The sequence below is a fragment of the Diabrotica undecimpunctata genome, chromosome 3, assembly GCF_040954645.1.
Source record: "Diabrotica undecimpunctata isolate CICGRU chromosome 3, icDiaUnde3, whole genome shotgun sequence".
NCBI lineage: Eukaryota > Metazoa > Arthropoda > Insecta > Coleoptera > Chrysomelidae > Diabrotica > Diabrotica undecimpunctata.
Window position 1 is genome coordinate 143,667,842 of NC_092805.1, and position 27,985 is coordinate 143,695,826.

General features: G+C 34.6%; 1 protein-coding gene across 1 annotated transcript; it reads left to right on the forward strand.

Annotated features, from left to right (window-relative positions):
* Nucleotides 1-209: 209 nt before the first annotated feature.
* Pink1 (PTEN-induced putative kinase 1) lies at nt 210-27,881 on the forward strand. The gene is made up of 8 exons (XM_072527060.1): nt 210-630; nt 3,463-3,577; nt 5,779-6,143; nt 8,982-9,161; nt 10,619-10,922; nt 24,900-25,127; nt 25,231-25,332; nt 27,135-27,881. Exons 1-8 carry the CDS (start codon nt 338-340, stop codon nt 27,366-27,368), a joined length of 1,821 nt encoding a protein of 606 aa, XP_072383161.1. The 5' UTR covers nt 210-337; the 3' UTR covers nt 27,369-27,881.
* The last annotated feature ends 104 nt before the right edge of the window (nt 27,882-27,985 follow it).

Genomic DNA, 27,985 nt, shown 5'->3' on the forward strand with positions numbered 1-27,985 from the left:
TAATCCCATATAAACATAATATTTAACTTAGATATGCCACAAGAAATCGTGCCCTTTTGAAATTCAAATATATACAATGTAACATAAAATCCCTTTTTAACTTTTCAAGGTATGCAACACATTTTATGAAGCATGATCACAGAATATTTATTTATTCTGTGGCATGATCAACTCTAAGCTGTCAGTGTCAGTTATAATCAGATGTCAAGTGTCAAACTATGTTGGTGTCATTAGTGTCATAGGTAAAAATAATAAAAACGTAATACTTACACAAGAAAATATTCAATTTAGATAGATTATCGCCCTTCGGGGTGTAAAACTTTGTTAATAGTGCAAAATGTCGTTAAGAGCCTTAGGAACTCGTTTATTTAAACATGGTAGTGTACTTATTCGGAACACACGAAACAAAAGAGAATTCAACACCAAAACTATTGCCGACAAAATTAATGCTGCTGCTTCACATACTCCTCCCAGAAACTTCACCAGCAATCAGGTAGTACCTCGAAGCTTCGCATTACGAAATGTCGGAGTGCAAATTGGTCTTCAAGCTCGAAGAATATTAATTGACAATGTTCTAAATCGAGTAACTAATAGTTTAGCTGCAGATCTTAGAAAGCGGGCAGCTAGAAGGTAAGACTTTGAGAATATCATAAGACAATATTAATCCTAAATAATTTAACTTTGAAATAATATTACTTCCTATGTTATGTTGATAAATCTCAGTAATTCATAAATGACCAACTTAAGACAAACAGTTCTCCCCTCCTCGACTTATTTGTAGTGATAATAAAGTATAATAAATTTTGTTGAAATGTTGAAAACAGAAGTTTTCTGTGTTTCATTGTTAAATACAGTGAATTTCCATCAAGTAATGGTCAAATTCATCACTCAGATAATTAAGTTATATCCCTTCTAATAATATTACTTTCTATTTTTTATGTTTTGGGTTAATTCACAAGTAAGTGTTATAAATATAAAAGCAGCCAAGGCAGACCTTTCACCCACTGTTCAGATGATATCAAGAGAATCTCGATGAATTCCTATCTTGTGCTGGGTTTCAAACCTGTCAATTTATAAGTCAGTCTATGCAAAGAACTAATAAAACTGAAGAAAGAAGTGCTAATGCCAGTTTACTTTTGTTTTGGCAATGAAATATAGTAAAATTACTTTATTTGGTAATTTTTTAGTATAAGACTCTAGAGTTTATTGAGTTGTGACTACAGGATTTATGATTAGATTTTAATGTGTATTTTAGTAACATAATATTATGTATATAATACATTTTTTATTTGCTTATATTTAAATAATAAGGGTAGCACTTGCTGGTGGTTTTACTATCTTTGTTAGAAAGTAATAATTTAAGAAGGTGGCTGGTAATGCAAAGAAAGCTATGCCCACATTGCCTTAAGTGGGTGGTCGACGTGCGAGCCATAATACCGCGGTTTTAAGAACGACGGATTTACTCGCGGCTCGTTGGTGCTGATCGACTAGCGAGCAAAACGGTCATTGTCAACCGTCCACAGCTAACATGTCGTGTTCAACTGAAAGTGAAGTTTTATGTTACCTCGCTATAGCATACTACGAAATTACAAAAAAAGCGGAGAGGCCCTAGACGTTGGGTATTTAAGTTTTGTTTTGTTTGTGTATTCTGGCGATGTACATTTCCATAAACAAACACAGTCTTGTAAACAATATATAAATTCTAATAAAAAGTCGTGGCTGAGAGTTCGCATATCCATGATTAAAAACTGATCTTTTCACTTCAACGGTCGCAGAAAACAGCCGGTTTTGCTCGCCAGTAGTGATACACGCGCGATTTTAAATGACGAGCCAAGTAAAAAATAAAACAAACTGCCGAGCCGCGAGCCAGGCTCGTAGGTATATAAAACCGCAGTATTGCAATGATGCACTGACAAGCTTTAACGACGAGCCACAAAACTGCAGTTTTACTCGCCTGTCGACCATGGCCTTTTAAGTGTTCGTCGGCTCTTACAAATCAGCACTATTTTGACATAATTACATGTAGTTGGAAAATTGGAGAATATAATTATTATTATCATGTACCCAGAAATATTACATTCATAGATAATCCAAGAGATAATTATAAATTTAAAGATACATAAGTAGACAATGAACTAAGCTGGTCTTGTGGAATCATTGCTAAGAGCCAGTTTAGGTTTTACAAGAACAAATAAAAAAATTCTAGCAGTTTCCCAAGTTGCCCTATTGGAAGGATTGCTTAATTTAAGTACCTGGGCTTCAGGATCAATGTGAATATTAATCCTGATTTGAAAATGAGAACTGAAATTGGAGTAGCCAGATTAAACTTTTTAAAAATGCATAGCCTCTTAATAGTAGATCTCTTGATATACAAATCAAATAAGAAAGAATTTTGCAAAATACTACATGTGCTCCACAATTTTGTATGGGGTTAAAGAGTAGATAGCTAAAATTTGAAATATGTGCATATGGAAGAATGTTGTGAATACCTTGGACTACTGTATCCTTAACTTAAAAGTTTTACGTGAATAGACCTGGTAAGTGATCTAAATTATTAAAACTATATATCTTGTAATGTAATGAGACACCATAGATATCACTTCTTTTAACTTATAAGAGAGAGTAATATCGAAGATAGATACAGCAGAATATAGATAGTGCTCCTGACTTACGAACATACAAGATTGGACTGGCTTAGGCTCAAACAATTTGCTGATTTAGACCAGATACTCAGAAAAATTTTCCAAAATTATTGCCAGTCTTTGATGGCAGAAGGCACTTAAAGATGAAGAAGGGGAATGACATTAAGATATGGATGATATCTATACCAATTTCCCAAGTTCTTTCAGAAGGCTCACTTTTTCAAAATATATTGTAGGAGTGTAGTTATAGGGAATGATAATACTTAAATTTGTTTAAAAGACATTTTGTATATTTCTCTGTAAAACTCTATATGGTCCACACTTAAATTTCTTCTGTATCAGAAAACTATGAACTATGTCTGCTATGAAATCTATGTTAGTTGGTTTGAATTCTAATCCCTATGTGGTGGTAAGAGGCTCCTAGGAAACTGCCAAGCCAGAACCCAAAACTCTTGACTAGGTCCTGGGAAATACATATGATCTATTTTTTTCCAATGTTTATTTTAAAACTCATTGATTTTGATTTATCCTATTTACTACTAGATTTTGAAATTGTAGAATGGGATTTATTATAAATTTTGAAAAATATAAATGATATGTACTTGCATCAGGAATTAAAAGTATAACAAAGAAGACTATTTTGACATGAACATTAGTTTTTACTGGTTTAAAAGATCATCATTTTCTCTCTACCTATGTCTAGTTTGTTGGTTGTTCCTATTTTTGTCAATAAATTATTAGTGCCCTCAATTATATTAATCTTTCTGTATCTCTTCTCTATAATTCTAGTTTTATTTTTTAATGTAATGATTACTTATAGGATCCTATTTGGAGATTCTGGACCATTTTTTGCTTTAGTTGGAGTAAGCTTAGCTTCTGGAACAGGCATTCTTACCAAAGAGGAAGAACTGGAAGGGGTATGCTGGGAAATAAGAGTAAGTATTAATTTTTTTCAATCTATTATTTATTAAAAATACAAATTGTCAAAGGCTCAATCTGGTGTACAAATCATGGCATTAACATTAGTTACAATTGCAATGATTTAAAAGCTTAAATAATATGTACAGTCCATCTAATTTACAAACCGTTGCACGTCATTATCTACGTCAGAGATCGAAGTTGACATAGTTGCCAAAGTATAAAAAATTTCTGAATCCATTTTAAATCAAATAGGTCACATAATTATTGCAAAAGTGGATTATACAACAAAATAAATTATTATTTAATGTAAATAAATAGAAACAAAACAAGAGTTAAAAAATAATTTTGTTAAAAACAATTTGAGCCGCTTGTTTAAAAAACAACATAGTTTAATTAATAGTAGATAATAAAAACAAAACTAAAGTGTCAACACCGCAACTTTCAAGTAAGTGTTACCAATTTATGCCAAAATTTCACCTTCGTTCGATTACAGTTACAGTGTGTTCCGAACAAATGTTCTTCATAAAAACGCTTTATAATGCATTTATACAAATTAAATGAAACATATTATTATGTATTTTTTTAAGTTAACATTAATAGAAATCTTTAAATATTATTTCTAGGCGTATATAATAAAATATATCTAGTGGCTGTAATGCCAGTGTACTCAGCAAAGTGATTCTAAAAATGAACGCACCTACCGCCTAAATATTTCTAATTCAAATTCAAATTCAAATAAAAATTCTTAAGTGGCCTATTTTAGAATCCCACTCAGTGGAAGCTTTAGAGTGAAAGTAATTAATAAAATGGCAAGTGACATAGTCCCAAAAACTGATAATTCCAGATAAACTCACATTTTTGGTTTATAATCTTAAATTCATAAATTTTTAATATTTTGTTTAATATTGAAGTAGACAATTTTAGAACAATATTGAAATATGTATTTGATTTTTTTCCACCAAGTACATACATGATTTAAAAATATTGCTGTAGTTGCTAATGGTGAATATGATAGCAGTACATCTGTTAAAATACTTCAGTTTTAAGAGTGTGGTAATTTAAAAATTAAATTTGAGGGAAAATTGAGAATAGTTATATTTAGTATTTAATTACAAAAGGTAATATCTGGAGTATAGTTTCGCTTTTATTACTTTTTAAAACTTGTTTACAATTTACTTTGTTCTAAATCAGGAACTATGTTTATTGCAATATTTGTTATTGTATTGTTAATATGTGTTATTATTGGATTGATATAAATATTTAATCTATTGTTTTTATTGCACATACTATCAAATTTTGTGATAATATTCAATATGAATTTTGATAAAATTGATTATGTGAATTTCTGTTGATTAGAAAACCATTTGGTCTCTTTGTTCTAAAATGAAAATGATTTTATTTAAGTATGTGGTAGATTGGTTTATGTTTTCGTGATCTGATAAACTGCCATAATTTTAACAAATACGCAGAAACAAAGTTAAGTAAGTCTAAACAATGGAAACTTGGTCACTTTTAGATTGTGAGTTCATTTATATAGAACCATCTAGAAAAATCATAATGGATATAAGCTATGCCAATTAAACCTCTTGGGTTGGAACTTGACACACATTTACAGGTTAACACCTACTTATGTGACAAGGAATCTGTTTCAGATTGACATTTTTAATCAAAATTCTTGATAGATTCTTTATTAATAGACTTGTTTACATTTAAAAAAGGAGTATATAAATAAAATCATTTACTAAAATTACCTATCTAACTAATTTAAAAATAAATTCTTTGAAATTAAGAACAAATATATTATAACAAATAAAATAAATAACAATGATTATGAAAAAATAACATAAATCCTATAAATTTCACCAAGCCACATTAACCATCTTTAAGATTAGTGATTTGTTAGGACTCTCTGCGTTCATAGTTTATAGTCTACACATTCTGAATATAGAAATATTTAAATGGTAATTTGTCCTATGAAACTCTGTTGCAAATAGTCAATTTGGTCTTGTTAATCTCTGAGGAACTTCATTTATCATAACTTTAAATAATTATGAGAAAATTATAAAAACTTATTAAGGAATTTTATATATGTATTGAAAATTAAAAGTTTGTACTTACAGAATATTTTTAGCAGTAATTTTGATATTTTGTATGTATTGTAGCATAAATATTGCACTTGCATAACTCTTAATTTTCAATGATTTAATTCTAATAGGAAGCTGTTTCCAAACTAAAATGGCACCATCAGGATATCGATCTCGATGAAACTCAATTCGAAACTTCTCCGATTAGCCTAGACGATCTTTCTTTCGGCAAACCCTTGGCGAAGGGAGCAAATGCTGTTGTGTATGCTGCAAATCTGAAAAGCTCTGATTTGAACGTTTCTGAACAGAGTAATCCTGTAATTGATATTAAAGACACCGAAAATGATGATAGCAATAAATTTCCACTCGCTCTGAAGATGATGTTTAACTATGACATACAGTCGAATGCAATGGCCATATTGAATGCTATGTATCGAGAAACTGTTCCAGCTAGACTGTATCACAGTAACATTGGAATATCAGATTGGGAAATTGAGTAAGTGCAAATAATACATATCCAATATTAATTAAGCATTTTAATTAAGGTATTAAGCGCCCACTCAAATTTAACCTAAGCATAGCTAACCTCCTTTATTAATTAGTAATAAAAACATGTATAATGTATTTTCTTCTACTTTCGTCTTTGTGGATCTTATTTTTGTTTTTTCGTTTATCTTATACAACATTTAACCTAAATATGTATATAATCTGCTTAACATATTTTGCTTTCTTTTTCTCTGTTTCAATGTGTTCTTTATTTACGTTTCTCCAGCTTTTGCTACAGTTAATTTCGCTTACTTTATTGGTAACCTTACCTACTTGTGGATCTAATTTATTCTTATTTTTTTTCCTGTAAATTTTCCAATTGTTTCAATTCTCTCTCTCTCTCTCTCTCTCTCTCTCTCTCTCTCTCTCTCTCTCCTCTTAATGGAACTACAGCCCAAATCAAGCTTGACCTCCTCCAAAGTATGCCTCCAACCTTTCGGCTTCCATCTAAGTTTCTTACGTCTAGCAAATTTTGGGCGTCCGCTACCTCTTCATCCTCCTACATTTTCTGTGGCCTTCCTTTTGGTCTTTCGCACCGAATTTTACCATCTAGGGCTCTTTTTGGCAATCTTTTGGTATCCCTTCTCACTACGTAACCAGTCCATCTAAGTCTTTGTTTTTTAATGTCTTTCAATTTTAGTTCCTATTAATATTCATCATATATTTTAAATTATTTTAGAATCTCCTTTCACGTTTCAATTTATTTTCTCTGTTTATGTGTTTATGTGATGAGTTGACTGTCGCTCTTTTTTTTTTTCAAATGTTAGCAATTGCCATATCTCATGTTACTGCTAATGCATTATAATTTCAACATCATGTCTACTTTCATTTATCCATTCATACGGCCTTTTAGATTTACCTGTATTGATTTAAAATCATCATTAGTAATTCTATCACCTCTATTGAAATATCTACACATATGTTGCATAATTTATTATGGTAATCTATTCTATTGTGCCCAACCAGTTCAATTTGGGTATCATTTTTCAGTAAACATGTAACAATCTAATGTACATCATATATTGTTACTGAATTATCATAGTTATTAATATATACAAACGTTGCTGGCACTTCAAACCAAATATCCCATTATTAATTTGATTAATCGATTTTATTATTATCATAAAATTTATATTGTTGCTGATAACAATTGCAGTAAAAACCTGACTAATAAAGTGATTCATTAATAAGTTATGTTATTAAGTGAAATCGAAGTAGTTTTAGTGTAAAAAAATTATCCAGTGGTGTCCTATAAAAACAAATTTGGACTCCCACGCTATACAAAATTAGATCAAAATATTGTCCAGTCTTTAAATGTGCAGTCATAGAATACACCTCAAATTTATGCACGGACACAACAAACCCCTACAATATACAAGTTGTATTATCCCCAAATTATGCCCACCAATATAGCTCAAAGTTTTCTGCACTCAAATAATGTAGTAATGTAGTAATTGTCCTGTGACTCTACCAATAAAAGCTGTCAGTCCATCAGAAGTAAAACAAGAAATAGAAATATTCAACAATCACAAAGCACCTAGATTCGACCTTGTAACAGGATTGATATGACTGAAAAATCTACCACGAAAGGCATTGGTGATATTAACTACAATATACATATTACAGACTAACATATTTCGCAATTACATCGTCCTATCGACCAATCATCCTGTTGCCTACAATACTTAAAATATTCGAAAGACTACAGCTTGATAGATTAAAGAAGGATATTAACCGAGATGCAGAAATACCTACGCACCTGTTCGGATTCCGTGTGAGACATTCTACAACACAACAGACCCATAGGGTTAAAACAAAAATCCTCACTGCCATTGAGGAAAAAAATATTGTATAGCTGCCTTCTTAGATGTAGAAAAGGCACTTGATAGAGTATAGCACAATGGACTCTTGTATAAACTCAAAAGCATCCTTCCAACTCCTTACTACGTCATAAAATCCTATGTCAAGATCATTGCTTCCAAATAAAATATAACAGCGACCTCTATAAACTCTCCCATTAAATCAGAGGTGCCACAGGGCAATAGCTAGTCGTCGCCTTTACCTGATATTTACTGCAGACATTCCAACCATAATTACAACAGAAATATCAACATTTGCCGATGACACCACCATAATCACTATCAACGAGGACCCCAGCACGGCATCCACACATATACAAAATTACTTTAATTGGCTAGAAATGTGGCTCAACAGATGGAAGGTAAAAGTAAATGAAAACAAATTAACTCAAGTCACTTTTACAAATCGAAGAGATAAGTGTTCAACAACAACAAGAAATGGCACGCAGATACCAGTCAGCAATCAAGTTAAATATTTAAGATTAACTCTCGACAAGTGTTTATCATGGAAACCTCACATCCAAAATAGATCGAAAATCAAAACTAAACATATAAAATAAGCTGCTCCTGTACAAATGTATAATAAAACCGACATATCCAGCTTTGGAATTGCTCAAAGCCATCAAACATTAAGATATACAAAGAGTTCAAATCAAAAATGTTAAGAATGATGTTAAATGCATCCTGGGTTTGTAAGCAATAAAACCCTACACAGCGACTCAGCTATACTTTTGGTAGAGGAAGAAATCGAAGGATATTAAGAAGCAATTCTTCTAAACGGTTTATCTTGATTCGAGAGACGACTGATGAAACGATGACCAACTAAATTAACTGTCTAAACTAATGTAAAGTGTATAAAACGAAGGTTATCTTAGAACAGTTTCTCAGAACAGGACTTTCGTATTAACATATAGTTGTTGTTTTTTTAGTTTATCAGAAAGGAATAGGCATTTACCACCCCACCCAAATGTAGTCTCCATTTTTTCGGTCTTCACAGATTATGTACCTGAATTGCAAGACTGCCGTGGTCTGTACCCTGCTGCACTTCCAAGACGGATTCATCCGGATGGCGAAGGAAGAAATATGTCCCTGTTTCTGCTGATGAAAAGGTCAGTATATTTTACAAAGTAATGACTAAATTGTTATATTTTTCTGTTGTGATCACTGAAATTTGATATGTCCATTCAGTCCGGTTTTGTTTGCAACAAGTTTAGGTTTAAAATCTTGCCAAACAGCATTTGCCAACTTTAGGATATAGTTACTAGATGACATATTAAAAACTAGAAGAATATTGTAAAATATTTACTTTTGTCATAGCTCTTAATTTTTTATAGATTAGTAACTATTGACAGTCGTAAATTATTTTTAAGCATCCAAAGAGTTACGGTTTTTTTATTAGAAAAAAAGTCGCATCCATCAAAAAGTATTAGCGACGGAACAAAATATGAATAACAAAATTGAATAACTACAGATTATAAAAAATGTTTATACTTAGATCTTAGGTATTTAATTCTATTATTATAGGAACACTCTTGACCTAGAGCTTCTGCTAGAGAGTTCGAAATATTGTAACGATATCTTTCTTGATCATATTTACCATATTTATTAAAAAGTTCTCAACTGTTAATCGAATGTTACAATTGATCACATATATGAGCGGGTTATTCTTTGTGAAAAAAAAAAGGTAAGAGTGTGTTAACTTGGTATGTTCTAGACGTAGACGATCAAGCACAATTTTTTCACGCCTGTTAAGCATCATGCTATCCACTGGGAAACATTATTCTCGATTTTATTCAGCTTAGAATTAGTTTGAGACCACTCATTTCGACACAAACACAACACTTTAGTTTTAAAATAAGCTTTTAAGGCACTGAAAACAAATATTTTTCCATAGGCTCCGAATAATAGCTTAAAATTGCTTGTCGTCCTGTCAGCTTCTTCGTTTCCCTTTATTCCGATGTGTGAGGATACCCACAAAAATTGGACGCTTTTTCCATGTTCATGAGCTTGGGAAAGTTGGTATTTTAGCAACTTTTCAAAAGGATGTTTCGGATAAATGTATTTTAATGAGTTTAGAGAGCTAAGGGAATCTGTTATGATCAGGGCTTCTGTGAGTGTTAGCTCGTTAAAAAGTTTCACAGCACGGTATATAGCGTAGAGCTCAGCTGAGTATGTGCTACATACTGGGGGTAGACGGAAAAGAAGAATTTTGAGAAAACGATTGATGCCTCCACTCCCTCTTCGGACTTGATGCATCTGTGTAGATAGTGGTCGGGGTAGTTTTCCAAGAGGGCTTCGAACGTGAGCCAAATCAGGGAATTGTTTCTACTGGATTTACCGAATAGGCCAGAGATGTATCACAGATTGGTAAATCGATCAGCCAAGGCTGAGGGTATTTAATATCCAAGGAGAAAACATTCTAAAAATTAGTGTTTAGATTTTGAAGTGTGGATGTAATTCTTTCTTAATATGGTCTTTTAGTATAGCGAATATCTGTTCATAGTTTCATAAAAAAAAATAGGCAGTCTAAAAAACTGGAAACTTAACTTACCTATATCTTTTTCAGATACAGCACCAATCTAGAAAACTTCCTACGCACATCTCCAGCGTCTGTGAGATCATCTGTGCTTCTCTTTACTCAACTTCTTGAAGGTATAGCTCATATAAATGCACATGGAATAGCACATCGTGACCTTAAGAGCGACAATTTGCTGCTCGATACTTCCGAACCAGAAGCTCCAATGTTGGTGATAAGTGATTTTGGCTGTTGTCTAGCTGATAAAGCTAATGGTTTAATGCTGCCTTATACAAGCTACGACGTGGATAAAGGCGGCAATACAGCCTTGATGGCACCAGAGATATTGTGTCAGGTAAGATGTGACATATTTATTATATATATTATATTTATAATATACAGGGTGTTCCAAGATGTTTTTAACAGCCTATAATAAAGGATGTAATGAATATTTTTATTTAAAAACTTTGAAATGCCAATTGGACCTACAATACTAATAATTGATGTATACTTGAGATCTGTGACGTTATCACAGGCGCTGTGGTGTCATTACAATAGAAAAAATTAAATGGATGTGGGAAGGGATGAAGATTATGTCAGATGAAAGGTTTTTTTGTCACAAATTTAACAGTATACCACAATGAGGTTATTAATTTAAATACGTACCTTATATTTTCAATTTAATGTTTATTTTCATGTGGCGTACAAAACCGAATCTATATAAAAAAATTACAAATTGTACCAAATATAAATCAGACGTACACCCGGAAAGAAAAGTACTATACGGTGACAGTCTGGGAATGGCTCGCGGCTAGACAAAACAGTGGAGATGGTCGTGCGGTCCACAAAACAAAAAAATCCGAAGTTATATCAGGGGCGCCAGGTAAATTGGCCCACAGCCTTCCCTACGTTGCTATTCAATAAACCACCAACTTACCAATAGGTTTACTACTAAAATACTAAGTAACAGTATACAACCTGAATAAATAAAAAAATAAATGAAATTGTCAGATTAGAATTTAGTCAATTTTAATAAATAGATTCCCAAGATAGTTGAAAATAAATACATACATATTACATATTACAATATTATTTAACTTTACCATAGGCTTAATAAAAAAATAATATAAAAATGCGGCTTCTGCTTGCCTAACAAAAATTCATAAGTTATTTCTACTTAACAGAACAAAATGAAAGGTAAGACGTGTCAAAAGTACCGGACGCTAAGGGGTGTGCGGTTCAATACCAACCAAAAAAAAATAATTAACGCAAATAGGACACCACGTGAGCTCAAGTGCGTGCGCAGAAAATAATATAAAAAAAATAAATCTCAAATATATAACCCCCCCTTAGACGCAGTTTACAAAATTAAAATAGGTATGTGTAAATATTGAATTAATAAAATAAACCGCAAATTATCTTTAAAAAAAATCTGTAAAGTATTTGTAAATATGAAAATAAAAACTAACAGCAAATAATCTTTAAAAAAAATTATTGTATTCCGCAAACCAAATTAGACGGTGCTTAAATCTTCCGTTGAAAATTAATTATCGATCCATACCTCGAATTTTCATATACTTCACCGCGTGGAATTCCAGTTATAGTTCAGCGTGTCTTCAATCCAAAATCCCATACGATTGCCGATGTACATAGACTTGTGTGACAATGTTGAAAAGTTGAAAATTACAGCCAGATGGAAAAATACGAAGAAGAAGAAGCAGAAAAAAACAAACAAACCAACCAACCAACCCTGAAGCAAGAAAACATTAATTACCATCTGTGTCTAAAATAATTATTTGGAAATAAATATATTGATTTTAACACTTTGTTTATCTGCCTTTTGGCGATAATGGAGCAATACAAAAAAAACTTGTCTCCGAACTTGAATGTATGAAAACTGATAAAAATGTGAATAGCTTTTTAGAGATGGGATAAAAAAATAACTACAACTTTTTAATTAATTAAAAACGAAATGTTCTAACACTCACCCTTCTTAGCCAGATTAGGGGTTTGAAATATCCCAAATTGGACCGAAGCGTAGCCGGCTATTTGGACTCGTGATTAAGGCTAATTTCTTGATCTAAATACGACTCCCGGTATTCACGTGTACTGTAGATCCGCTTTTTTTAGCGAAATTGTGGATATTCCAAAAAAACCCTTCCACGAAGGCAGCAAATCCCCTTGAATATCCACACGGTTCGGACTAGTCCAGATCCCACATGGAACAGCAGCAAAAGCAAAAAAACAAAAATGCCGTTTTTAATCTAGCCCAACCTTTCAGTAACACTCTCAAACCTGGAATCACTTTCTTTCCGTCGTCTTTCCGAACACTTGACAACTTGACACACGGAGGTCACCGAATAGTACCGAGATTCAAAAATTTCAATTTTATGATCCCAATTCTTCCAAGATAACTCTAGAAAGAACGATCTAAATTAGTTTCTTCACAAAAAAGAGGACGTGTTCCCTTAACTTCAGCACAATTTGCCAGACATTACCCCTATTTGAAAATTACTAATTTTATTTTCGCCACCTTGCTTATAATATATTATAGGCAACCGCTCTTACACGTCCTGAATTATTTAAATTTTGATAAAATAGAGGTGGGACTTTCTACTTTAAATTTGGAACGTAACAACACCTCCCTTTCCCAGAGGAAAATTTACGAGGAAAAACTAGACGAAGAAAATTTTCCCTCGCGCTAGCGACACACTACCTAAACTCTGAGCGAAGTCCACACAATCCACACAATCATCATCCACACCGTCTTCACCATGCGCAAGTACTTGGACAACGAAAGACATACCAACCTCAAACCACACGCACAAAGCAACAACTTACTTACAACACTTACTCCACTTCCACACAACAGTCATCTCTCATCGTATGAGATCAAGTAGAATAGTTTCAAATTCCAACGTCAATCTGACAACACTGATTTGGTCGGTTACTGGATGTTGCCCTTATTCGCGACCTCCCAGCTCTGGGGCATCGCTAGTACTTCACTATACCTCGCATAACATGAGTCCATAAGAAACTCTCCACCACTCGACTCTTACTGATACTGCGAGAAACATCTACCGAAACAGTAGTGTAATTCCAATTGTTCATTAAAATAAAAATGAGATAGGTCTTTCAGAATTTAAATCCGTATACAACGAAATTTAGTGAATCATCCAAAACTAAGCTATTATCCAACAAGATTCACCAAAACATAATTATGTGGCTTCGAAAAAATCCCAATTAAATAGAATGGCTTACTAACATCAAAACAAATCCCAACGCCATATCATCGAAGACAACATATTTCTGACCAAACCTAAGTGACATTCAATTCCATAAATCAAAAGAAATTAAGGCTACCGCAACCCTACGACTTCGTATTGGCTACCTAACACAAAAAAAAAACGAATCGGTTGACCATCCAAATACATCCTAAGAACCGATCATAGCCAACACTCAGTCATCCTTCACGGACACAACAAAAAAAAAATAAATACAACCAATTTCAGAAGACTAACTAAATTTACTTAGACTAGACAAAACTTTGCTAGTCCGTTCTACTCCGACCTAAATCCTATCGGGATCACCAGTCGGGTTACTAATCCTTAAATCCTTAATATTCCAAATACCTTGATCCTTGCCATTTTCATCCTCTAAACTATATGTCCAGGGGGAAACTTTCTTCTTCACGAAGTAGGGTCCTATCCATCTAGGAGCTAACTTTTTCGTGAAATATTTAGCGGCATCTGACAACACAAAATTTCTCCGCCATACTGACTGATGGGGCTGAAATTCCTCTGGACGTCTCCGTAGATTATAGGTCTTCTCACACTTAGCCGAAGCTTTATCTAAACGTTTTCTAACATCAACAAATAATTCCTGGAGTCCACGCGATCGATTATATCCCATTTTAGCTACTTCGTCCTCCGGGTCTCCGAGTTTGTCCTTTCGGGAAAAATCTCGTCCCTCCACTACCATCTTCCGACCGAAATTTATGAAGTAGGGATCTTGACCAGTCGACTCGTGGTATGCAGTGCGCGTAGCACATGCTAGTTTGGCCAAATTTTCATCCCACTTCTTATGGTTGTCAGCTATATAAGTTGCCATCATTGTTTTAAGGGTTCGGTTATAGCGTTCAGATGGATTGCACTGTGGATGATACAACGCATTATAACGAACTGAGACACCATAGGTTTCCATCATTTTCTTGAAAATACCCGAAGTATACTGGACACCATTATCACATAGTAACAGACGTGGAACTCCAAATACGAGGAAAACTTCTTCTTCTATTTTCTTAACGACATGCACGGCTTTTGAGGATCGCAACGGAAATACCAAAGAAAATTTACTAAACACATCCATTACCACTAAGATAAACTTATAGCCTTGAGTTGATCTTGGGAAAGGTCCCATAAGATCGGTTGCTACTATCTCCCATGGTTGAGTAGCTTTAGGTTGAGGAGTCATAAAGCCTTTGGGCTTACCTTGTTCCACCTTATGCATGGCACACAGTGAGCAACGTCCAACGTAACGAGACACATCACTCCGCAGTTTCGGCCAAAAATACTTCTCGTTAATACGCTTATAAGTTTTCAGGATCCCCATATGACCTGCTAAAGGACTATCATGACACAACTTCAGCACTTCCAATCGTTGACCCTTAGGAACGACTTCCTTCCAATTGTCCGCTTCCTCGACCAAAAATCCATAACTGGGACGGATGTATTTATAAAGTTTGCCACCAGACATTCTCCACTGAGGATACTTCAAGGGATTAGACTCGATTTTTCTACAAAGTTTATCATACCAACTATCACCACTAGGAAGCGGTACAACCTCTTCAACCATATCAAGCACGGGAACTGACCGAGATAACAAATCGGGGACAACATGTTCTTTTCCTTTCCGATGCACAATCTTAAAGTCATATTGTTGCAATCTTACCGCCCATCGAGCTAATCTTCCAGTAGGATCCTTCAAATTTTGAAGCCATACGAGGGATGCGTGATCAGTCACGACCGTAAACGGAACACCCTCCAAATAAGGACGCAGTTTTTCGACTGCCCATAACACAGCTAAACATTCCCGTTCCGTCGTGGAAAAATTCCTTTCTTGACGCGTTAGTGATCTGCTCAGGAAACTAATTACTTCGTCACCATCCGGGCCTGGCTGCAATAACACGGCGCCCACTCCATATCCTGAGGCATCACATTGGACAACAAAAGGCAAATTGTAGTCAGGACAATTAAGTATCGGAGCAGAAACTAGACATTCTTTTATTTTCTGAAAAGATTCTTCACAACTCGGGGTCCAATTGAATTTTCTTCCTTTCTTCAATATCGCTGTAATTGGAGCTAGTAGTGTCGCAAAGGAAGGAATAAATCTTCGATACCAGGAAAATGTGCCTATGATGCTACGAACTTCCTTGACGGATGTGGGTGTTGGGATACGTAGCATAGCCTTGACCTTATCACCATCAACATGTAGTCCATTCCTATCAACCACATGACCCAAATACTTTAGTTCCGGTCTACAAAATTGACATTTATCCCAGCTAACGGTTAACTTAGCTTCTCTCAAGCGTCTAAAGACTTCCTCTAAGATCCTTACATGTTCTTCAATAGACTTTGTCACGATGACCACGTCATCCAAGTAAGTAAAAACATAGGGTTCCAACTCCGGACCGAGGACACGATCTATCAACCTCTGCCATGTAGCCGGGGCATTATGTAATCCAAAAGGCATTCTGCAAAACTGAAAAAGACCTCGACCAGGAACCGTAAAAGCAGTATAAGGCCTGGAAGCCTTAGCAACAGGTACCTGCCAATACGCCGACTTAATGTCTATGGTGGAAAGATAATGCGCGTTCTTTAATTTATTTAAAATATTAGAGATGTACGGTAATGGGTAGCCATCCCTCTCTGTTGCGGCATTAAGCTTTCGATAGTCTACGCAGAACCTCCATTTTGGTTCTTCACCTTCTGGAACCTTTTTCTTCACCAAGAGAATCGGGGACGACCAAGCACTATTCGATCGCTCCACTACTCCTTTCGCCAACATATCTTCTAGCTCTTTATCAATATGGCTTTGGATTACTGGGGATACAGGATAGTAACGTTGTTTTATGGGTGCAGATTTACAAACAATCACATGCTCAGTGACATCAGTACAACCAAGAGAAGTGCCCATTAGTTCACGACTTCTATTAATAACTTCCTCCAATTGCGACTTCTCTGCATCGGTCAAAATAGTTTGACCTCGGAGATGATCCACTGAACCTACCATTGCTGGAGCGTCCGAAAAATACCATTCGTTATGCCTCAAATCTGGAACGATACCCATAACACGCCAAAAATCAGATCCTAAAATCAGAATGTGCGGTACGTCCAAAATAACTAATACTGGCAAGACACGCAAGCGATCCCTAACCATGAAAGGTACTAAACATTCCCCCAACGATTCACACATCTGACCATTCGCCACTCTACAAACGGTCTTCTTCGAAGTATCCAACTCTAAACCCAAGTTTTGTAAAAATTTCCAACCAGTTCTTCCTACAATGGTCTTTGAAGCACCAGAATCCAATAATCCCAAAATTTCCTTTCCTAAGACTTTAACTTTCAAATATGGACGTTCATCTCCTTCGGAATGATGTAAAATAAAGTCTAAAATAGGACGTAGGTTGGTCGAGTCAACGTCGGCAACACCTCTTCGACCAGTTAGGTGCGCTTCCTTCCGTTTCCCGAATTACACGAAGGACAAGTTCTGACTGTAAACCCTTCTTTCTTACACTTAAAACAGTGAACAGCCTCCTTCTTCATTAGACACCCTACTGCCTTATGGCCTGACTGATTACAACGATAACAGATTAAAGTCCTAAACTTTCCTCTAGCGGACTCCGATTCGGATGAAACAACAGGACCCTCACTAACACTACTACAACTTTCAGCATCCACACTGATATAAGCTAGGTCCTTTTCCAAAGTATTCATTTTCCTACTATTCGGTTCAACATAGTTCCTAATACAATCACGTCTTTCCTCCATACTGCGACATAGAACACGAAGTTCCTCCAAGGTAGCTGGCAAAGGATCACGTAATCTATCTTGATAGAACGGATGCAAATTCCTAATAACTATAGACAATTTAACTTCCTCTGGAACATGACAACGCAAGCGATTAAAGTAACTATTCATTATTGCCAAGTAAACTCCAATAGTCTCAGACGAATGCTGAGTTCTCCTCCGAAGCTCTTCAAAAAGCGCTTCCCCATGGTGAGCTGACAGGTACTCCCTACGAAACTCTTCAACTAATTCAGCCCAACTCCCTACACGTAGACGAACATCTTTATAAAACTGATAGGCTTTATCCGAAAATAAATCTATACCTGATTCCAAAAGTATACTATCTGGTACATGACGAGCGAGACTCAATTCATTCACCATCTCAAAAAATGCAGAAATAGACATACCCCTAGCAGAACCTGAAAACTTTTCTATTCCCCATTTATGAGGAAGTATCATCCCAGAAGAAAAACTAGAGACAGACCCTGAAAAAACATTATTACCAGCTTGTGACATCGCTCCAGGAGAAGAAGCATGAACTTGTCCTACCCCTGCCTGAAAAGACTGATTTAAAACCGAAATCACATCGAGCGCTACTGGTACCGAACCAGATCCGATTGGATGCTGCTTATCATGTAAATCCTGTGACAACTTCAAAATCTCAGCAAGAAAGTCTGACTTAACAACCTGGGCTGCGTCTGCATCGTCACCTGTTGGCAATACCATAAGATCAATTCTCCCCAAGACATGGTTAATCTGTGTCCGCAATCTCAAGGACTCAGCACAAGTAGGAGTTCCGGCAAACTTTCCAACAGCCGTATTCAGCTCCGCAAGTTTAGTCTCGATTGCAGTTTTATCCTGTGAAAAGGTGAATGGGTGCTCAGGATATCTAAAGCTTTCATTTGCTGCCTCACGACTAAGTGCATCAGACAGACTAGACCTCATAGACTCAACAGTGCCAGTAGACACTCCACGAATTTTGAGTTCATATTCCAGTTCCTCTTTCCTTAAGTAGTTGGGTACAAGTTTTCGCACCATCTTGCCAAAGTTCAAAATTTAAAAAAAAAATGTATCAACCGAAAGGAGCAAATATTCAAACAAAATCAAGATATAAGTAAAAATATTAACACACAGGTACAGTTTACTTTATTAATGGGAGCAAACCAAAAGCAAAATAAAAGTAATAGTCGCTTTATTCAATCTATAAAATTTCACAAAAGATTTTCAAAATTTCATTGTTTCAGAACAAATTACAAGTCACAACATAATCTCAAAAAAAGATTTTACATTCCCTAACATAACTAAGTTAAACCACAATGTAGAATTTCGAAGTCCAACTTCTCAAAAAAATAAATTTGAACTCCAACTGAAATAGAAATATTTCAAAGTCCTAATATATCCATAATTCTTCTAAGTTCCACAACACCACTTCAAAGTATCTTCTTTTAAGTTCCATTTTTGGCTTCTTCCAACTTCACGTCACACAAAAAAAAACTAGTAAGCACTTCTTGGCATACACTTCCACTAAACACGAAGTTCTAAGACTACTACTAAGTGCAAAACCAGTGGTAAAGTAAATAAATCAAAGTTAGTCAATTAAAGCCCAAACACGTTAGGTTAACTAATTAAAAGGAATCTACACAAGGGGTTGACAAAAAAACGGTTAATTAATTAAGGGCCCCACGTTGGGCGCCAAAATATGTGGCGTACAAAACCGAATCTATATAAAAAAATTACAAATTGTACCAAATATAAATCAGACGTACACCCGGAAAGAAAAGTACTATACGGTGACAGTCTGGGAATGGCTCGCGGCTAGACAAAACAGTGGAGATGGTCGTGCGGTCCACAAAACAAAAAAATCCGAAGTTATATCAGGGGCGCCAGGTAAATTGGCCCACAGCCTTCCCTACGTTGCTATTCAATAAACCACCAACTTACCAATAGGTTTACTACTAAAATACTAAGTAACAGTATACAACCTGAATAAATAAAAAAATAAATGAAATTGTCAGATTAGAATTTAGTCAATTTTAATAAATAGATTCCCAAGATAGTTGAAAATAAATACATACATATTACATATTACAATATTATTTAACTTTACCATAGGCTTAATAAAAAAATAATATAAAAATGCGGCTTCTGCTTGCCTAACAAAAATTCATAAGTTATTTCTACTTAACAGAACAAAATGAAAGGTAAGACGTGTCAAAAGTACCGGACGCTAAGGGGTGTGCGGTTCAATACCAACCAAAAAAAAATAATTAACGCAAATAGGACACCACGTGAGCTCAAGTGCGTGCGCAGAAAATAATATAAAAAAAATAAATCTCAAATATATAACCCCCCCTTAGACGCAGTTTACAAAATTAAAATAGGTATGTGTAAATATTGAATTAATAAAATAAACCGCAAATTATCTTTAAAAAAAATCTGTAAAGTATTTGTAAATATGAAAATAAAAACTAACAGCAAATAATCTTTAAAAAAAATTATTGTATTCCGCAAACCAAATTAGACGGTGCTTAAATCTTCCGTTGAAAATTAATTATCGATCCATACCTCGAATTTTCATATACTTCACCGCGTGGAATTCCAGTTATAGTTCAGCGTGTCTTCAATCCAAAATCCCATACGATTGCCGATGTACATAGACTTGTGTGACAATGTTGAAAAGTTGAAAATTACAGCCAGATGGAAAAATACGAAGAAGAAGAAGCAGAAAAAAACAAACAAACCAACCAACCAACCCTGAAGCAAGAAAACATTAATTACCATCTGTGTCTAAAATAATTATTTGGAAATAAATATATTGATTTTAACACTTTGTTTATCTGCCTTTTGGCGATAATGGAGCAATACAAAAAAAACTTGTCTCCGAACTTGAATGTATGAAAACTGATAAAAATGTGAATAGCTTTTTAGAGATGGGATAAAAAAATAACTACAACTTTTTAATTAATTAAAAACGAAATGTTCTAACACTCACCCTTCTTAGCCAGATTAGGGGTTTGAAATATCCCAAATTGGACCGAAGCGTAGCCGGCTATTTGGACTCGTGATTAAGGCTAATTTCTTGATCTAAATACGACTCCCGGTATTCACGTGTACTGTAGATCCGCTTTTTTTAGCGAAATTGTGGATATTCCAAAAAAACCCTTCCACGAAGGCAGCAAATCCCCTTGAATATCCACACGGTTCGGACTAGTCCAGATCCCACATGGAACAGCAGCAAAAGCAAAAAAACAAAAATGCCGTTTTTAATCTAGCCCAACCTTTCAGTAACACTCTCAAACCTGGAATCACTTTCTTTCCGTCGTCTTTCCGAACACTTGACAACTTGACACACGGAGGTCACCGAATAGTACCGAGATTCAAAAATTTCAATTTTATGATCCCAATTCTTCCAAGATAACTCTAGAAAGAACGATCTAAATTAGTTTCTTCACAAAAAAGAGGACGTGTTCCCTTAACTTCAGCACAATTTGCCAGACATTACCCCTATTTGAAAATTACTAATTTTATTTTCGCCACCTTGCTTATAATATATTATAGGCAACCGCTCTTACACGTCCTGAATTATTTAAATTTTGATAAAATAGAGGTGGGACTTTCTACTTTAAATTTGGAACGTAACATTCAACAATAATCATTAACATTCAAAATGTGAAATAATTTTATAGGTGTTCAAAATGAACACTTTCTATCTTCCTTATTCTACTCCACTTCAGCCCACTCGTCAAACCGTCTATGCAGTTCACGTGTACATGCCGCGTGTATTATCTCTGGCGTAATCAGGCTACACGCTTTTCTAATTTTAGTTTTTAAATCGTCTACATCTGTAGATTCTTCGTTTTAAACGAATTCCTTTTAAATAGCTCCATACACAATAATCTAAGGGTGATAGCACAGGCGATCTTGAACCATCGAACGGGTCCGTTAGTTCCAATCCATCTGTTTGGAGATGTGGCATTAAGAGCGTAGGCGCAAAATTTCGGGCCAATACTTTTTCAATGCATTCATTTTTTTTTCGAATCCTGAAAAAACTAATAAATAATTTTAAGAAATTTAAACGCAGAATGAAAGATTACATTATTACCGAGGGCCTAAAATTCCTTAGAATAAATAAAAAGTTTTTAGTGTGTGAGATATTTGACACCCCTAACTTATTAAAATATTCATTATAGAAGTTCTCAGGGACTTTTGACACTCGACAATAATGTAATCTTTAATTTTGCGTTTAAATTTTTCAAAAATACTCATTAGTTTTCCCAGCATTCGAAAAAAATTAATGCATTTAAAAAGCATTGACCCGAAATTTTGCGCCTACGCTCTTAAGGTAATTGATTTCAATACCGTTTTTTTGTGGATTTGCGCCATCTTGTTGCCATACCATAACTCCTCTTTCGCCTAAAGGAATATTCTCCAGTAACAAAGGTAGCTGTTCTTCTTTTGGGAGACCGACAATTTACAACAGCAAAAATACTGTATGAACTCACGATATTTCAAAATTCTGTTTTAAAACGTATTACTGAGTGAACACAAGAAATGAAATTAGCTGTTACTATTTGTAGTGGTCAACGATTTAACGATTTAAATAAATTTTTAAGGACGACTAGCGACTTCTTTTCTTGCGAATTAAAAAAAACTAAAAATATGCTATAGTAAAAGCCACAGTTAGAATGCAGTGTTGGTCTTACGACGCCCAGCGATGCCGCTTATGTCGGCACAGTGGTAGGTTTGTGGTTGTTTGGCGACACACTGAGAAATCAGGATTATGCCACTGCTCTTTAGATACGCGTTGGTAAGATTCTTTTATCAACCGTTCTATCATTTTTTCTTTAAAATCGACGCTGTTTGAAGCCACATACCTGTTCACTTGGTAAGGCGGCAGTCTCAAAATATTAACGTCAAATTTTTCCACAATTGTTTCAATTTTGTACTTGTCGTACTTGTCTCTAAATGTGGCTGCAGTATCCAGAAATTCACTTTTTAGGTAAACTTCCTCGAAGAATTTTTTTTTTTTTTTTTCGATTAGTCAATCCTTGATTTGCGTTTATCCAAAACGACAACGTTTTCTTTGTCTTTCGGCAAGTTTGGAATTAACATCTTCTCAAACCATTCTTCTTATATATCCCCGTCCATTTCTTCCTGATAATCAGCGGTTCCCTTCTTGGCCAAAAAAGTTAATTCGGCTCATGCCACAAAACCAGTTTCGCTTCCAGCATGAAGAAGAACAAACCGAGAACCTCTTTGGGTTGGAGCTTTCAGTCCAGTAGAGAACCCTTTTATGAAGGCATCTCGTGGATTATTGATCGTTTTGTCCCTATATTTCTTACTTGTGTCTTCAAGATATGATATCTTTTCTTTCCATCATTATCGACTCTCAACCTCTTTTACCATATTCAAAACTTATGTCATTTAGTAGCCTACGAAATTTGGTTTTTGAAAAAGCTGGTAGGTCCTCATCATTCTTAATGTTTTCAAAAAAAAAATGTGGACAATTTTCCTTATTCGAGATTTCACACAAATTTTGCACATTTCGAATCTTTTTCCATAGTAATAGTCATGCTTTAATTGAAACAATTAATGATAGTCTTTTATACAACCGTAGACAATTGTTGTGTGAGCGTATATTCCAGTGCTACGATTCTTAGATCCGGTCCTGATGCGCCGCTCGAGGCAAACCGGCAACGTGGTCGGCCGTTTTCCCGTAAGAAATACATTGCCTATCTTACCGACACTTCATTCTAACTGTGGCTTCTACTATAGTTCCAGGGTAATTTGGAGATGATAAATGCGCCATTAAATTGAAAATTTAGCCTATTTATTAACATTAATGCCCTTCTCATTGTGGTACATCGTTGAATTTTGGATGCAAAAGCTTTTTCGTTTGACCTAACCTTCGGCCCTATGATCCATTTAATTTTTTCCATTGTAATGACGTCACAGCGCCCGTGACGACGTCACAGATCTCATGTATGCATAAACTGATATAACTGATTATAATATTGTAGGTCCAACTGACATTTCCCATTTTGCAAATAAAAATATTCATTACTTCCTGATTTATGTATTAAAAACATCTGTATTCAATTCAGCTATAGAATTCAATGCTGACCTATAACAGGCTAGGTTGTTGTTTAGTACCTCCGCATTGAACCACACATAATCTGCACATACTGATAAAGCTCCGCGTTTAATTTTCAATGCTTCAATTCTGTTCATGCTTGATACTTTTAGTGTCCGCACTTCTGTGCTGGATGTGCTTGACGACTAAACACAAAAAATGTGGTTTTGTTTGAGTTTAACGATCAAGCAGAATTTGGAGATCTTCAATATTTTCTGACAGAATTACTGTATTGTCCCCGTATCTAATTACATTAAGTAGTTCCCCGTTGATTTTTATTCTATATGGCTGTCCCTCAAGTGATTTTTTAAATAACTGGTCCGAGTAAACATTAAACAATGTTGAGGACAAAATGTATCCTTGTGTGACTCCTCGTTGTATGGAGATTTCGTTGGTGTAGTTATCTCCAATTTTTACGATAGCAGTTTGATTCCAGTACCTACAGATTTTTAAACACACTAATATGTTTGTCATATATTCCTATATTTTTTAGCATCTGCATTAATTGTATATGCTGTACTTTATTGAATGCCTTTTTAAAGTCCACGAAGCATGCAAATCTCTAATCACTGAATTTTTGTAATATTATATTTAGCGCAAAAAGTGCCTACCTAGTTCCCATAGCATTTCTAAAACCAAATTGTGTATCTTCGAGATTTTCTTTGCATTTGCATCTAATTCTGTTGTGAAGTATTCTTAGGAAAATCTTAAGAGTGTGGCTCATTGGGCTAATTAATCGATATTCTGAGCATTTTATAGAATTGTGCTTTTTAGGTATTGCGACAAAAATGGACTTGAACCAGTCTGTGAGAATCACTCCGTAGTGTTATGTATTGCATTAAAAAGTTTTACTACTGTCTATCCTTCTCTACCAAGGTTAATTTCGGTTTTAACTTTAGCCATTCTATGGTCATTATCGTCAAAAAAAAATTATTTCGTCTTCGTTGTTGTAGGAGCGTCCACTTTGATAATTTTTAGTATATAGTACTAAGCTTGTTAGTGTGGTACGCAACTCTCAATGTATATCATGGTATTATGGTTTTCTATGTACAGAAAGTCCACGGAGTATATACTGAATACATATATTGTATAAAAATTTTGTTTCAAAACTTATTGCATTTATTTTTAGGTGCCTGGTACTTTTAGTGTCTTAAATTACACCAAATCGGATCTGTGGGCTGCTGCAACAATAGCATACGAAATATTTGGTGCCAGGAATCCATTTTATAAAAGCAATGATCAAATCTACTTAAAAAGTGCTGGTTACAAAGAAGAAGATCTGCCTGCTCTGCCAACAGAAGCTCCATATATTATAAAGATGTTGATCAAAAATCTACTACAACGAAAACCTAATAAAGTAAGTACGGTATTTAACTAATAATCATTAATATATTTATTGGTTTTTATGATATTTATATTAAATAAACTTAAGATAATTATAGTGAATTTTAATGTTATAGCGTCTTAATCCAGATGTGGCTGCGAATGTTTGCCAGTTGTATTTATGGGCGCCAAGTTCATGGATAAAGACAGAAGCAAGAAAGTTGCCGTCTAGTGCTGAGGTTAGTATTTATAATTAGGTATAATTATTATTATTAAGTTAATTATAAGCGTAGTCTGGAATTGTTTGTTCCTACGTTTTGTCTGCTAAATACAGTAGACATTATCAAAAGCAATGCGGCCACGGATGTAGTAAACTGCACGACCACGAGTAAGTAATTGGAAATTTGCTACAGCTTCGAATTGATAATAATGAAATGATCAGTTCAATAGTTTATATTCAAATTAAAAAATAAATTATTGCAATCTGGAACATTGCAATCTTTTTACTGATAGAACAATTATTAACTACTTTCTAACCTAAACTGACTAAACTTTTCTAAGCTAAATTCTTATTCAGCAGTATTTCTTTAGTTCCTATCAATCCTAGCCTGTTTACACTAAGATTAACGTGTACACTGCCGCAAAGTTCTGCTTTTGAGATGTCACTGCATTGCACTAATTCGTATGATTTAATTTTTTTGAATTATCCGATCTAGTTTGTCAAAGCTTGTCAAGTAGCTGGAGAATTCATTCACCTGACGATGGAAGCCTATCTTCTTGGTTCCGAGCGTGTTTAGAGATAGCCTGTCTCACGGTATCAATTACCAGGTCCTTGTGAATGTTTGTTTCTAATTAGTAATTGATAATTTGAAGTTACGTCCAATCAACCAATTCGTTGTTTTATATCAAATTCCTTGTCTTTTCTTAAAATGTGCTTTTCACTTAAGTCTTCCGTCAAGAATGATATCCAGATATTTTGAAGTATTCTAAATGGGATGTCTTGTCTTCTTTTAAAAGTGAAATCAATATGACTAAATCTGAAGGCAAATACTGCAATTCCCTCACCACGGATTGTTCAATTGCCCTTCAGAAGATATTATGGTGACTAGTGAAAAGCGAAAAGGATTTTATTCCAAATTCACTCTCTTTTGCTCAATGTGTCGCGTGAAACATGAAGTAGAATCTGAAAAATATAAACAACTATCCCTTAACGTCAATTCTGCAGCAATAACTGGAATAGTTAGTATTGGTGGAGGATATACTCAACTAACTGAATTAACGTCCAGTTCAAATATCCCACCACTTTTAAAAAATAATATTTATCAATTCAAAATGATCTAATTGACTTATACTATGAGTGTTCTTGGACATAAATGCTTGAGGCTAGGCAAAAGGAAATCAAATTAGCAAAAGAGCATGGAGATATTAATGAAGATGGCTATCTTTTTATAACTGTTGTTGTGGACTGCTCTTGGTCAAAGTTATCATATAAAACAAATTATAACGCCAATTCTGGAGCAGCAGCCATTATTGGCTACAAAACCCAAAAGATTCTGTATCTTGGTGTTCCTACTGTAAATTATACGGAGAAGATAAAGAACACGTATATTATAAAAATTGGACAAAAACTTCGACTGCAATGGAAAGTCAAATAATTCTAGATGGATTTAAATGTAGTAGGTACATCCATGGAATTACTTTTGGGCCTACGATCTTAACCAGCATGGGTATTTTCCAATGCTGTGTCATTTGGATACCGTTGGTGCTATTCCCATTCAATCTAGTTCGTGTTTGGAATCGGATATTATCAATATAACAAGTTGATTACCTTATAAAATTGACATAATTTGTGTTTTTCCCTTACCCTTCATATGATTGACATCATTGACTATAATTGTAATGCAAAATATAGTGATAAGATTTGCGTCAGTATTCGGCCATTTTAATTTAAATATGTTTCAGTACTTTCTAAATATCAGACTGTAAAAATTAAGTTTTTTGCTGTAAATATGTCACCTAATAGTTTCTAATGTGTTTTTAGATTTTACAGTGGCTATTAAGTCTCACAACCAAAATACTCTGCGAAGGCAGAATTGCCAACAGACGCTTTTCCCAATCTGCCCAGCCAGACTCGGAGCAAGCTAACATGGAAAAAGGTGGCAGGCGAACTTACCCGGAGTATCTGCTGATATCCAGTTTCTTAGTAAGGGCCAAGTTATCGAACATAAAAACCGCCCTGGCTTGGATCCAGGAAGTAAATTGCGTTGATTTTTGAGTTAATTCTAGTAATATAATGTATAAGTGATATTTTATCCTTCCAGTAAATAGTTTAGTTTCACCTTCTTTGGTTCATCATTAACCTGTATGCGTCCACTGCTGGACATAGGTCTCCCACAGCTTTTTCTATCTGTCTCTGTCTTGTGCTCTTCTATGTTAATAAGGTAAAAATAAAATTATGAGAATCCCAACAAATCAGTCATACAGCGCCACTTATTTTAAAGATCGCAATAAGAAATGTTAAATATCTTATTTAATGCTGCAATCCTTTTAGTAGAAGAGCTAATTTCTCAGCTCTCAATTTCATAATCTCTTCTCTGACATCCATTCATATTTTAGACTGTTTTAGACAAGATTTGAAAGCTCTTCTTTTTAATAATTGCATTAGCAATAGTTCTTGAAAACAATTAGTTTTTATCTATTCCTAACCAAAGAGGGTACATTATTACAAAATGTTTGTGGTACATTATTATTATATTATAATACTAACATCATATGCGGTTTTAGTTTAGTGAAAATACAATATATTACTATTGGAATTAAAATATCAAATGGTCAATGCTTATAAAGACTGTTGTTGTTGTGATTAATAATTGTTTGAGGTTAGGCGATGTA

Coding starts and splice junctions, on each gene's coding strand:
- Pink1 (XM_072527060.1), top strand. CDS start 338: ATGTCGTTAAGAGCCTTAGGAACTCGTTTATTTAAACATGGTAGTGTA. Junction 3,578..5,778: donor GGGTATGCTGGGAAATAAGA/GTAAGTATTAAT, acceptor TAATTCTAATAG/GAAGCTGTTTCCAAACTAAA. Junction 9,162..10,618: donor CTGTTTCTGCTGATGAAAAG/GTCAGTATATTT, acceptor TATCTTTTTCAG/ATACAGCACCAATCTAGAAA.